At 34.2% G+C, this 13,811-nt stretch overlaps 1 protein-coding gene across 2 annotated transcripts in view; it reads right to left on the bottom strand.

Annotated features, from left to right (window-relative positions):
- Window positions 1-13,811, bottom strand: part of CD2AP (CD2 associated protein) — a 102,797-nt gene that overhangs the window by 18,602 nt on the left and 70,384 nt on the right. The window contains exons 9-13 of one of the 2 annotated variants that reach the window (XM_030870521.3): window positions 12,431-12,535; window positions 10,975-11,011; window positions 9,762-9,824; window positions 1,131-1,296; window positions 404-546 (exon numbers count right to left, since the gene is read on the bottom strand). In XM_030870521.3, the coding sequence (XP_030726381.1) occupies window positions 404-546; window positions 1,131-1,296; window positions 9,762-9,824; window positions 10,975-11,011; window positions 12,431-12,535 (514 nt within the window). The remainder of the gene's footprint in view (window positions 1-403; window positions 547-1,130; window positions 1,297-9,761; window positions 9,825-10,974; window positions 11,012-12,430; window positions 12,536-13,811) is intronic. The other variant, XM_060307983.2, reaches the window with a different exon arrangement.

Here is a 13,811-nt window from a genome sequence, read left to right as displayed (position 1 = left end):
GGAAACAAAAGTATCTTCAGATTTAAGTGGGAAAATAAAAATAGTCTTCTTAAATATAATCTAGTGTTGGCACTGAAAGTCTATGTCACTCACATCTGCTTAAGTTAGATGGTATGGACATTCCATTATAAAGGGATAGAATGATAAATGACTGATCTTTTAATATCCATCTCAGTTCTCTGACCAGTGAGAAAGTTTATGTGAACCATAAATACCTTGCCCATTTATATTCTTTCAGTTTCATTTTTCTATTTCAACTTCAGAGATTTTTAAAAATTTTAATAAATTTCCACTGTATCTATCCACACACAAATTACATACACAACTTTCTTATTTTAAATAGTTTCTGAAAACTACATTTGCAACTTCTTTTTATGCACCACCTTTCCACATGTTAACTTACCTGTTTCTTTAGAGCTTCTAACTGTAAATGTATCTAGGTCTACTGATTTTGGTCTAAGTGGTAACTGTTCAGAATCTAGCTTTGGTTTTGATACTGGCTCAGTTTCAAATTTTGATAAAATGGTAGAAACGTCTCCATTAATCCTAAAATGAGAAAAATCAAACACATGCAAAAATCATTTGTATGTAAAGCATGACCATCTTTTAACACTGTGATTTAATGACACTAAAGAGGGACTTCCCTGGTGGTCCAGTGGTTAAGACTCCACACTCCCAGTGCAGGGGGCCCGGGTTCGATCCCTGGTCAGGGAGCTAGATCCCACATGCTGCAACTAAGAGCCTGCATGCCGCCACTAAAAGATCCCACATGCCGCAACTAAGACCTGGCACAGCCAAATAAATAAATAATTTTTAAAAATAATAATAATGACACTAAAGATGTTATACGATAATACTGATTTTCTTTCTTGTCTATAAAATTATTTCCATAAACATAAACCTCTACCCTAAGACCAATCATAATAAAATAAGAAATGTAAAACAGCTTAACATGAGTATATTCACCTAGCATGAATATAAGATTAACATTTAACACAGATTACAGTCTCTACAAAAAATATGAAAAGCAAATACTTTAAAAATTACTTTGACATTTAGAAAGGCAGTAGGGACAATTATGTCAAAGGCAGGTAAATCAATAAACTAACTTCAAATTAGATAAAACTTACTTGGCTACAGGAGGTGGTGGAGGAACCGGTTTTTCAGGTCGCTTTGGGTACACTGTTCCAGGAGATCGCAGTAAATTATTGGCTTTGGTGGGTGGAGTAGGCTTCTTGGGTGGGACTTGTGGAGCAGCTGGTTTAGAAGGCTTCTGTTCCAGCACTGACTTTTCATCTGATTATTTAAAAATATTTACTAGGTTACTAACAATCAGAACTGTTTAGGTTTTCCTATTTCTTAAAGCTAACGTCAGGCTGGAAAGGTGTGAAACAGAAAGAGACACTATTCGTGTATATGTGCACTGTTTTAAAATTATAATTTAATAATCCTAACTATCCTTTAAAAAAAACTCTACTTTGGTGGGAAGGAGGACCACTAATAAGCTTCTGATCAACAAATAATGCCTGCTTCTTACTGTCTTCCCACCACCCTTTGCTTTTAGGGCTGGTATTCTACTCAAATATAATCATGTATGATTTTACTCTAAGCAGAGAACAATATTATCTAGACTTATATCTAGATCACTTTCTGAAACTGAAGTATAGAGAACTAAAAATGAGTAGGAACTCTAGTGCCATCTAATGTACTTATTTAAAAATAATCATGATGACAAAAAAAATTTTTTAAGAGAAACTGAGGCTAGATTGATTAGTCACAGATGAAAAAATTACAGGCTTATATTTATAACTCTTATCATTGTATTAGGAATTTTATTAGTACCATTTCATTTAATAATTCTATGAAATAGATAAGAAAATATGCTGGGAAAAAAAGATTAAGGACAATGTCATGCCATGTTAATAAAAACAATTTTATCACCAAAAAGGCATAGTTCTATACATAATGACATACTTAGTTCCTGATCTTTCAGGTACTAAGAATGGGTATTAAATTTGACACGTGTGCACACATATGAGATATTCATGATACAGCAGTCAGCAAAAATATATTATAAGGCACATATGCAAAAATAAGAAAGCTCCCAAGAGCAATACTGAGTGCTTTTCAAGATTTACTAGGTCTTTGAAAAGAATGTCTATCACAGGACCACAAATAATTTCATGAGATTTCTTATCAATCAGAAACCAGTAATTATGAATCTTGAACAAACACTGAAGGCCAGGGGCTTCCCTGGTGGCATAGTGGTTAAGAATCCACCTGCCAATGCAGGGGACACGGGTTCGAGCTCTGGTCTGGGAAGATCTCACATGCCAAGGAGCAACTAAGCCCAACAAAGAGTAGCCCCTGCTTGCTGCAACTAGAGAAAGCCCGCGCGCAGCAACCAAGACCCAACAGCAGCCAAATGAATAAATAAATTTTAAAAAAAGAAAGTACTTGGCAAAAACCAAACAGCAGTCAAAACGGATAAAAGGCCAAATTTAAAACAAAACAAAACAAAAAAACACTGAAGGCCAGGGGTAAGCCCCTTGTTAAAAATATCTGATTTTATCTAACAACAATGAAAATACAAAATGCTGTTGTTTCAGTTTTATCATTTATGTACAGCTTCCTTGGATCATTTGAAAATATAGCTTAGTCTTTTAAACCCTCATCATCATTTGGTACAAAAATCCATCTCTATATGGCTTCAAACTGTACAAGCACATCATGTAATTACACCACCAGAAGTGAAAGCCAACTCCCCAATTCTAACTATAAGCTGATAGAGCCATCATTATCAGAATTATAACAGTTAACCAAACTTATTTCTAGAAAATATTAAAAGAAAGATATTTTAGATAAATCAGGGAAAATGTTAAATGATAAATAGAAGTTCACTGATTAAATGAATATACTTCTTTAACAGATATGTAAATAACAGCTTGTGGAATTCCCTGGTGGGCCAATGGTTAGGACTCTGTTTTCCACTGCAGAGGGCATGGGTTCGATCCCTGGTCTGGGAATTAAGATCCGGCATACTGTGAGTCGCAGCCAAATAAATAAATAAATAACAGCTTGAAATCAATTCAATTCCTACAGGTTAGTCTAAAACAAAAGAACACATTCAATACTGCTGGAAATCAAAGGTGACAAAAATAAGATTCACCATTCCAGGTATATCCATAACTAAACCAACTACTACTATATGTTGACTTATTATATAACTAATATATGATGGCAATGTGTTTGAGTACTAGATTTATTTATTTTTATTGAGGTTACATTTACCTAACATAAAATTAACCATTTTAAAGTGAACAACTCAGTGCCATTTAGTACATTCACAATGTTATGCAACCACCACCTCTATCTAGTTCCAAAACCCTTTCATCACCCCGAAAGAAAATTCTGTTCCCACTAATCAGCTACTCCCCATTCCCTCCTCTACCAGGGCCACAAGGGGTCCAATTTCTCCACATCCTTGCCAATACTTGTTATTTTCAGTTTTTATTATTATTACAGACATCCTAGTGGGTGTGAAGTGGTAGTTCAATGTGGTCCTGGTTTGCATTTCTAATGACTGATGATGAACATCTTGCCATATGCTTGGTAGACATTTAGAAAAATTCTATTTCAGTTCTTTGCACATTTTTTGATTGGATTGTTTATCTTTCTGTTGGTGAGCTATAATAGTTCTTTATATATTCCAGATACTGGACCCTTTTCACACTTCAGATATTGGATATAGGGCTTGTAAATATTTTCTCCCATTCTGTAGTTTGTCTTTTTACTTCCTTGATAATATCCTTTGCTGTACAAAAGTTTTTAATTTTTAATAAAATCCAATTTAACTATTTTTCTTTTGTTTCTGTGCTTTTGGTGTCATAGCTAAGAACCCACTGCCAAACCCAAGACCATGAAGAATTACCCCTATATTTTTTCCTAAAAGTTTTAGTTTTATACCTCTTATATTTAGGTGAATGATCAATTTTTAGTAAAATTTTGTATATGGTATGAGGCAGGGGTTCAACTTTTTTCTTTTACATGTGGATATCCAACTGTGCATAGAATTTAAGTTTAGCTAGAGACTGGCCAAAAAAACAAAAGGAAATTTGGATTTAAGGAAAACATTCTTATGTTAGCTATCCAAATGCGCAAAAGAAGATATATGTAAGATACAGATGTTATGATAACTTAACATACAGAAAATTATAAGCATATAAAGAAATTTTTTATTAAAACAACAAAAATATATGACAGTTAACAAAATACAGCAAAATAACAAATATGCCCTATCTTATTTACTACAAAATATAGCAATACATTACTAACACTATACATACTAGGTTAATCCATTCCTTAATTCAGATTAGGGTTAGTTCCCTGCTGCATGAATAAGAATTTAAAAATAAGTAATAATACTGGTACTAAAGCATGAATGATTACAAGTCCATAAATTCTGACTAAAAAGTCAAATATTCCATTCTTTATCACTGGTCGTTTGGAGATACATTAGAGAAAAACACAGTACTATGCAAAAAGTAGCAAGTATGTTCTTAACTGAATCCATTTTCCTAATATTTTAGAAAAATTCAGGACAAAAAAAAATCTACCCATATTTATCTCACTGAAGTGACTTAAACTGTAATATAATGTATTTTCAAAAGCCTAAGTACAAAGTTCAAGAAGTTATCATCACAGGAACAACTGAGTAACCAGCACTCCGGCCAAGAACTGAACCGTAGCCACATTAAGTTCCTTCCCCTCATGCCTCTTCCCAGTCACTACCTCAATGCTCCCATCCAAAGGTATCTTCTAACACTATAGATCACTTTTGAATATTTTAATTTTACACCACTGAAATCATAATATGCTGCTGTGTGAAACTCTATCTCATTCATTTGTTGCTACGCTATATATATAGTATCCTGGCATATGAATATACTTCAATTTTTTTATCCATATAACTACTGATGGACGTTTGTGTTGTTTCCAATTGACGGTCAGTGTAAATAATACTAGATAAACTTTCTTATTTGAGTCTTTTGGTGTACATACGGAACACACATTTCTTGTGAGTATATAATTAGGAGTAAAAGTGCTGGGTAACAGGGTATATAGATTTATTCAACTTTAGTTCTCAAGAGTAGATAAAACAGTTTACATTCCCACCTACGGTGTATAAGAGTTCTGAGAATCTGTAACCTCACCAACATTTCGTATTGTGTCTTTTTAAAAATTTCACCCATTTTGGTGAGAATCTTACTTTGGTTTAATTATATTCCCTTGCTGAGTAATGAATTTGAATAACTTTTACATACATTGGTAAGAATGAAGCAGGCTACTGAAAGGTATGTCCAAGAAAGTCTTCCCCCAAAGCAGGAGAAACACTTGTGCTCCAAACTGTTGCTATCATTACTCTCCTGAGGGGCAACATGCATGGCAAGCACTCGAGGCACCTCTGAGGAAACAGTGAGAATGACACTGCTAAGCAGATTTGAGAAAACCCATGTGGTGGCTTGGACAGCGAGTAGACAGGGAGGATTTAAACTCCATTCTTATGACTTGGGAAAGTATCCCATGAAATAATGGGGCGTCACCTAAGAATCAAGGGCAATAGGGTGATTCGTTTCATGTTTTCTACTAGCTCTTTTTTAATCCTCCTCAATATGGCAGGGCTTTTCAAGGACATACTCTCTGAAACTGAGATCAAAAGAGAGAGAAAAGTAATGAACGCACACACTGGTGGCATACACCGTTTCTCCTGTAAGAAGGCTTAAGGCTCCTCAAAGTGGCCCTAGCTATGGTTTGAAAAAGCTCTGTTGACTCTGGAACAAGAGAGAGATAAACTTATGTTTATTTTTAAAGAAATAATTTAATCTATGTCAATAATATTCAGACCCTCTGACCCTGAACTGACAGTGGCTCTCTCCCCCAATGCCCATTAATAGGCAATGCCTGTCACTTTTCTTATTTCTTGCACCAGATCTATTAAAGCCATGTCAGGTTAATGAGAACATTTTGACAATATTAAGAATTGCTTCCCTTGTTATATTTGTCTTGTTTCACTTACTTAAAAACTGCTTACATTTGCACACCTAAACTTTGAAATCAACACTTTATAGTTTTAAAATCTTTCAAGTGAAGAGTTTTGGTGGTGGTGTTAAGATTTAGAAATAAGGGGAAAAAGGTCTTTTCTATTTACTCACATATTTACCACTTCTGGCATTCTTCATTACTTTGTATACATCCAAATGCCAAAACAGCATCATTTTCCTTCTGCCAAAACGAACCTCTGTTAACATTCCCTGTGTAGTACATACAGGTCTACTAGTAAAGAATTCTCTCCGATTTTATCTGAAAGTTTTCGTTTTGCCTCCATTGCCTGAAAAGTATTTTTGCCAGGTAGAGAATTCAAGGTTGACAATTATTTTCTTGCAGACTTTATGTTTTTCTCTTTATCACTGCTTTTCATAGAATTTATGATGATGTGCCTTAAGGTGATTTCCTTTATGTTTTTTCTGCTTGGAGTTCACTGAGCTCCTTGGATCTGTGGGCTTAAAATTTGCACCAAATCTAAAGATTTTTCAACCATTATTTCTTCACATATTTTTTCTGTCCCCTCTCTTCATTTCCTCAGGGACTCCATTTACACGTAAAACTGCTTGATATTGTCACTGAGGTCACTGAGGCGTTGTTCATTTTTTTCTAGTCTTTTTTCTATATATTTTTAGATAGCTTCTATTGCTATGTCTTCCAGTTCACTAATATTTCCTTCTGTAGTCTCCAAACTGCTGGTAATTCCATCCAGTGTCTTTCATTTCAGCTGCTGTATTCTTCGTCTGCAAAATTTCAATTTGGGTCTTTTTTATATTTTCCATTTCTCTCACCATCATGTTTGTGCTTTCTTCTACTTTACTGAACACATGGGCTACATTTATAATAGCTATTTTAATGTTCTTTCTGCTATTTCCATCATTTCTTGATATTTCTGGGTCTGTTTAAATTGACTGACTTCTCTTTTGGTTGCTATTTTCTTGCTTCTTTCCATGTCTGATAATTTTTGATCAGATAATGGGCATTGTGAATTCTATCCTCTTGGGTGCTAGATTTTGTTATATTATAATGTAAAGCATTCTGGAATTAGACTGATCTGTTTCCAAGGTAGGCCTTTAGTCTAAGCTGATACACCCTTTTATGGACTTCAATGCATTATGAGGTCTTGTGGCTCATGGGAACATGAACTATTTGTGAGTTCCAGAAACTGTTTCAGCAAATGTCTTCCAGCAGTTATTTCTCCAGCTATGGAAAATTTCCTTTCACAGGTATGTAATTCAGTACTCGGCCAAAGCCTCATGGTAAGCCCTGTAGAGCTCTCTCAGTACTCTACGCAGTTCCTTCCATTCTGGCACTCTGTCCCACAAACTATAGCTGCCTTGGCCTCCCTAAACTCCTATTACCTCAACTCTCTATGAATACTGGGCTCTGTTTGGCTTTCTCCTTTCTGCTGCCTGAAAACTGCTTCTAGACAATAAGCTAGGGGTAATTTTAGGGTTTGCCTCATTGATTTCAGTGATAACAGTCCTATGCTACCTGTTGTCTGATGTCTAAAACCACTGTTGTATGTATTTTGTCCAGTTTTCTAATTGTCTAACTCAGGGGGACGAATTCAGTCCCTGACACTTCATCATGACCAGGATTTTGAGCAAATAAATGTAATACAAATGCATTACCTTCCATTTTATTTATAAGATCAACTGACTGATTTCAGGGAATATAAGAAGCCATATTCTTAATTTTAACAAAACCCTTACCTACTTGATGAAGGGGACTATAAAAGAAATATCATAATGAAGATAATAAAGCCAGTAACATACTTCTTACATTTGGTTCTATGTATCTTTGTATGATGAGTTTTTCATGTAGGAGATATTATAACCAAGTACCAAAATAAACTGATCCAAGACTTGGACCTAACAACAGCTATATCACAAAGGACTAATCTGAGATCAAGAAATACCTTTATTAAATATAAATTGTTTTTGCATCTAAATTTAAAAATCTCAAATGCAAAAACAAGGGGAGTTGGGGATATAAAAACTTTCCATGCTGAGCACAGATCATGAGAGAGATAAAGCTATGAAGGTGTATGATATTCAGAGTCAAGAGTGTGGTTGCTACATTTAGTGAATGAAAAGAGTAGAAGATGATACCAAAAATGTACTGAATAATTTGGGATCAGTTCCTGCCAACACCAAATGCTGACCAGGATGTGGAGCAACAGGAACTCTCATTCTTTGCTGGTAGGAATGCAAAATGGTGCAGACACTTTGGAAGACAATTTAGCAATTTCTTACAAAACTAAACATACTCTTACCATATGAACAAGCAATTACATTCCTTGGTATTTACCCAAGTGAACTGAAAACTTATGTACACACAAAAAGTATGCAAGGTTTATAGCAGCATTATTCATAACTGCCAAAGCCTGAAAGCAACCAAGATGTCCTTCAGTAAGTGAATGGATAAACTGTGATACATCTGGACACTGCAATATTAATCAACATTGAAAAGAAATGAGCTATTAAGCCATGAAAATACATGGATAAACCTTAAATGCATATTACAAAGTGAAAGAAGACAATGTGTAAAAGCTACATAGTGTATGACTCCAACTCTATGACATTCTGAAAAAGCAAAACTATGGAGAAAATAAAAAGATCAGTGGCTGTCAGGGGTTGGGGGAAGAGAGGGATGAAAGCACAGAACATAGGAATTTTAAAGAGATGAGACTATTCTGTATGATATTACAATTATACATTAGTCCAAACTCATGAAATGTACAACCCCATAAGTGACCCCTAATGTACACTATGGACTCTGAATGGTAATGGTGTGTCAATGGAGGTGCGCTGACTGTAACAAGTGTACCACTATCATGCAGGATGCTGACGGTGGGGGAGGCTGTGCATGTGTGGGGCAGCAAGAATACGGGAACTCTGTACTTTCTGCTCAGTTTTGCTGTGAACCTGAAACTTCTGAAAAACAGTCTCTAAAAAATGAATCTGAAATAGAAGCCAGACAAGGAACTAAAATGAGAGAATACAGTAACACTTTAAGCAAGAGACAAGGATAGGAAGTAGAAACAACAAAGGCAGTAGAAACAAAAGTATTCTGCAACAGTATTCAAGTTTTTACAAGAATATATAACCTAATCTATTAGATACAGCCACTGCAGATCTTTGTGTACAAAGAGAAGGAGGTGTTAACAATAACAAGTAATGTTTTTAAACAAAATACATATGTTGGAATACCTTTCCAAGTTTATATGACAAATATATGCAGTGAAAATTAAATAATACATAATAAATCACTTACATGTTTTAAGTAAGAACTCACTCTTATACCTAAGAAAAAAATTTTAAATGTATTTCAACTTGGACACTATGAAAATAATAAGAGTATAACTGTTTAATGCTTAGTTTTCTTACACATTATTTGAAATAACATTAAATACTACATCCTTACTGAGGTGATGGTGTAACTTTTTCATGAATGTAAACTGGTATCAGTTTGAGTAAAAATCTTAATTTCCTATTGATCTTGACAAACTCCCTCTTTGAAATCCCCAAGCACTACATAGTAAATAATGAACACTTGTTAAAAATCAGTGTGAATGACTCAGTGTGGAGATATGTTTTTCTTTACACTGACAATGAAAGGAATTATTTTTCTGACAGTAGAAGAATCTGCCTCACCTTTTTCTTCAGGCTTTGTAGGAAAATACTTCTTCTCTGCACCTGTCAGCTCAGGCTTTGGAGCTGAGGGGAAAAAAACGTTAATACATTAAAAAAAAAAAAAAGTTTTAGAGCACAAAGATAATTATACTCCTAAAAAGCAAAGGTTTAAAAAATAACATCAGATGAAAATATGGTTTAAAAGACTGAACAATATACCAGAATCACTGAGCTCAACATATAATCCTGCACCTGCCACGATCACCTTAGTAAGTGATAGCTCTGTGGTCTCAGTTCCTTCCTTATCAAATGAAGGAGTTCACATTCTCTACAATACCACTGTCCAGTAGAACTTGCTGTGATGATGGAAATATTCTGTTTTTGTGTGGTTCAATACTGTCCATTGAGACTTGAAATGCTGCTACTGCAACTACAGAATTAACTTTTTTATTTTATTTAATTTTAATTAATTTTAAAAGCCCAGTATGACTAGTGGCTAAAAAGGCTCCAATACCAACTTCCATAAAAATTACTTTTAACTTATCCTTGCTCTCAGATAAGGTTAGCAAACACAAAGCTGAAACTATGGAGGAGGGAAGGACTCGCATTATTCTAAAAAAAGAGCAAATCTTTCAAGGAAAACAAAAATTGGACAGCACTTTTAAAAATCAGAAATCAAGGGCTAGAACTTATAGAAATAGAGTCAGATGACAAAACTCTAACTCTGGAAAACTCTTCTAGGGACTCCATCATTTATTCCACTGTTTAAAAAGGAAAAACTAAACTCTTCTAGTTTGCTTAAGCCTTATCACACTCTCTGAAGGAAGAGTATATAAAAAAAATCAGTATTTGTTTGCAGCATTAAAAAATGGATTGCATCTGAAAAGGCAGAATAACTTATTAACTAGGTAAATATAGTGTCTTCTTTTTTAATATATTGTTTTCTATAGATTTAAGCTTAGTCAATTTTCTTAACTCAAAATGCCATATAACAAAAATATCTAAATTATTTTCAAGATTCCTATTTTATACAGTTTGTACTTTAAAAAAAATACTGACAGATATTAATACACGTGAACATTCAATTTTTATATATTTTTAAAAATTATATATAGCACCATAATATTTAATTTTTGCTAAAAGAAAATAAATGATTTACAGGAGACCCAATTTCACCATTCTAGAACTTAAAAATATGAAAAATAGCCATCTGAATAATCTGTTTCGTACTTACCTGGACCCTTCGCAGGTGGTGGTGGTTTCTTTGGTTTCTATTAAAATAATAATTGTGAAAACAGTAAAACACTTACATTTATAGTTATAGTTAAAGTAAACTCTGATCATAAATGATCTAAGTTACATAAACATCTCTCCTCATCCCATCCCTGTCAAAAATTATAAAATCATAAGATTCAAACAACTCCACAAAAGGTCACAGATGAAAAATATATTCTATTAGAACAAATGCCTCTTTGATAAAATTCAAATATTTCAAAAATATCACTGAGTTAGATAAATTTAAAAAAATCTTAATGATGAGCAAAAATATTCTCTCCTGCCTTCCCTATTTTAAGATTCCTATGCACCATTTTACCACTCTTTAACAGCTGAGTTTTTTTGTCGGGGGGAAGGAGGGGTGGCAGGGAAAGGGAGAGAGAAAGAGACTTTGTTTAAAAAGAACAGGAGTAGCAAATAAATATATCTAGCTTTCACCCTTGGTTATTCAGCACTCTCAAAAAGAAGATTAAAGGCAAAGGTCTGTTTTTCAGTTTATTAAAATTCTCTTGGGTTTACTCATTCACTCATTTTTGCCTTAAAAAACTTGAGACACATTTCTAAGTATGTGAATTTCGTTTTTCCAAATTAAAAAATAACTGATAATCAATATTGCATAAACACCTAATAAAAACCAAAAAAAGAAAATGTGTTTATTAACAAGAATATAAAAATAAAGCACACCCGAAGGCTGTTGAATTAATACTGAACGAAATCTAGCAAAGGAAGAATCTCAGAGAGTGTAAGCCTTCGTACATTATCCTCTTGTAATTTACTTTAAATGAAAGACTGCAAAGGTTAGAGATTTCTGCATTGACTTAAATCAAATATAGTAGACTGTCTTGCTGGGGTGTGTCTGTTCTCTGTATAACTCTTTCCCTCTAATTTAAAAACTCAATTAGATTCATCCCTCCATAGGCGATCAAGCTGTAGAAAAGCAAAAGATCACTGATGAATGACTCAGTGTCACTTTATTCACTGTGAGACATGAGATAGATGTATTAAATCCTGTAAGCAGGCAAAGCCTTCTCACTCTCCCAAAAATGCAGTGACAGAGTAATAGTAATCAACAGTACCTTAAAATAAAAATTTCCAACAAAATTAAATAAAAATATAATTTTTCTTACAGTCAAGTGCTAATTTGTCTAAATAGTATGGGCAGCCTTTTTTCTTTTAATTATAATAAAGTAATAAAGACTAGGTTAATTTTTAGTTAGGGGGAAAGGAAAACAGGAATAAAGCACAGAACTGATACATTGTTTTGTTTTACCATAATTCAGATAACTTTCACCTGATTATATAAATCTGAAATCCCCTCAGAAAATTATTGTTACTATGTAAAAAACTTGTTTTTTAAGAAATATTGGCAAAAGGTTTTTTTAAATTATTATCATCACTGAAAAAGAAAAGCTTACAGGAAAGTCCTTATCCAGTTCATTTATCTGAACAGCAAAATTGTCTGGAAATACTCCTTCTTTACCATTAAGTTCACCCTTCCACCAGCCAGCTTCTCCAGTCTCCTAAACCGCAAAATGAAGAATAAAGATAATAGTGGTTATCTCTAAATAAGAAAAAAGTTAGCAACAAAATAGGAAAATACTGAATTTCATTGTTGCTACAAGGAAAAATAAAGACCTAACAGACTTTGAGGTCCTCCTAAAAAAATATATTGCCCACACATTACTTCAAGCAGCAGTTATAAAATTAAGTTTAATTTCTTAATTAGTCAAATAATTTAAAAATTCAGGGGACTTCCCCCGTGGGTCAGTCGGTAAGACTCCACACTCCCAATGCAGGGGGCCTGGGTTCGATCCCTGGTCAGAGAACTAGATCCTGCAAGCATGCTGCAACTAAGAGTCTGCATGCCTCAATTAAGAAATCCGCATGTCGCAATTGAGAAGCCTGTATGCCACAACTAAAGATCCCACATGCCACAATGAAGATCCTGCATGCTGCAGTGAAGATCCCGTGTGCCACAACTAAGACCCAGGGCAGCCATAAATAAATAAACAAACAAATAATTTTTTAAAAAATTCAGTTTACAAGGATAAAAAAGAGAGGGAAGAGAAAGGAAAAGGAAGTAGAAGAGGAGGGTGGTGACAGAATATAAATTTCCAAACTGTATCTTAACATTCTTTTCAACACTTTACACACCAAAAATTAATCACATTATTCATTTGCTTTAGAAGTTAACAGAATCTTCTACAATTCCTTCCAAATACCCTTCCATGAGAAATTAGTTGTTATCAATCCAATCTCCATGTGTATTAAAAATTATATGCACTGGGGGGGACTGGTCAAGATGACAGAGTAAGCAGACCCTGAGCTCACCCTCTCCAAAATTAAAACTATTTACAGTAGAGCAACTATCAATGCGAATGACTAGCAGAAAAAAATTTCCACAATTAAAAGATATAAAGAAGGAACCACAATGAAACAGGCTGGAGGGGCAGAGAGACAGTATAATCAAGACCCACACCCCTGGGGAGGTCATGCACAAAGGTCAGGATAATCACAACTGCAACACCTAACAAGTGTTGGGGAAGATGTGGAGAAAAGAGAACCCTCGTGCACTTTTGGTAGGAATGTAAATTTGTGCAGCTGCTATGTAAAACAGAATGGAGACCTCTCAAAAATTAAAAATAGAACTATCATATGATCCAGCAACTCTAATTCTTCGTATTTTTCCAAAAACAAAAACACTAATTTGAAAAGATATGCACCTTTATGTTCACGGCAGCATTCTTTACAATAGCCCAGATATGTAATATGTAAGCAACTTAAATATCCATCAGT

This window comes from Globicephala melas, chromosome 11 (assembly GCF_963455315.2).
Source record: "Globicephala melas chromosome 11, mGloMel1.2, whole genome shotgun sequence".
Classification (NCBI taxonomy): domain Eukaryota; kingdom Metazoa; phylum Chordata; class Mammalia; order Artiodactyla; family Delphinidae; genus Globicephala; species Globicephala melas.
Note: the sequence above shows the minus strand (reverse complement) of the source record. Positions and strands in the feature narration are given on the sequence as shown.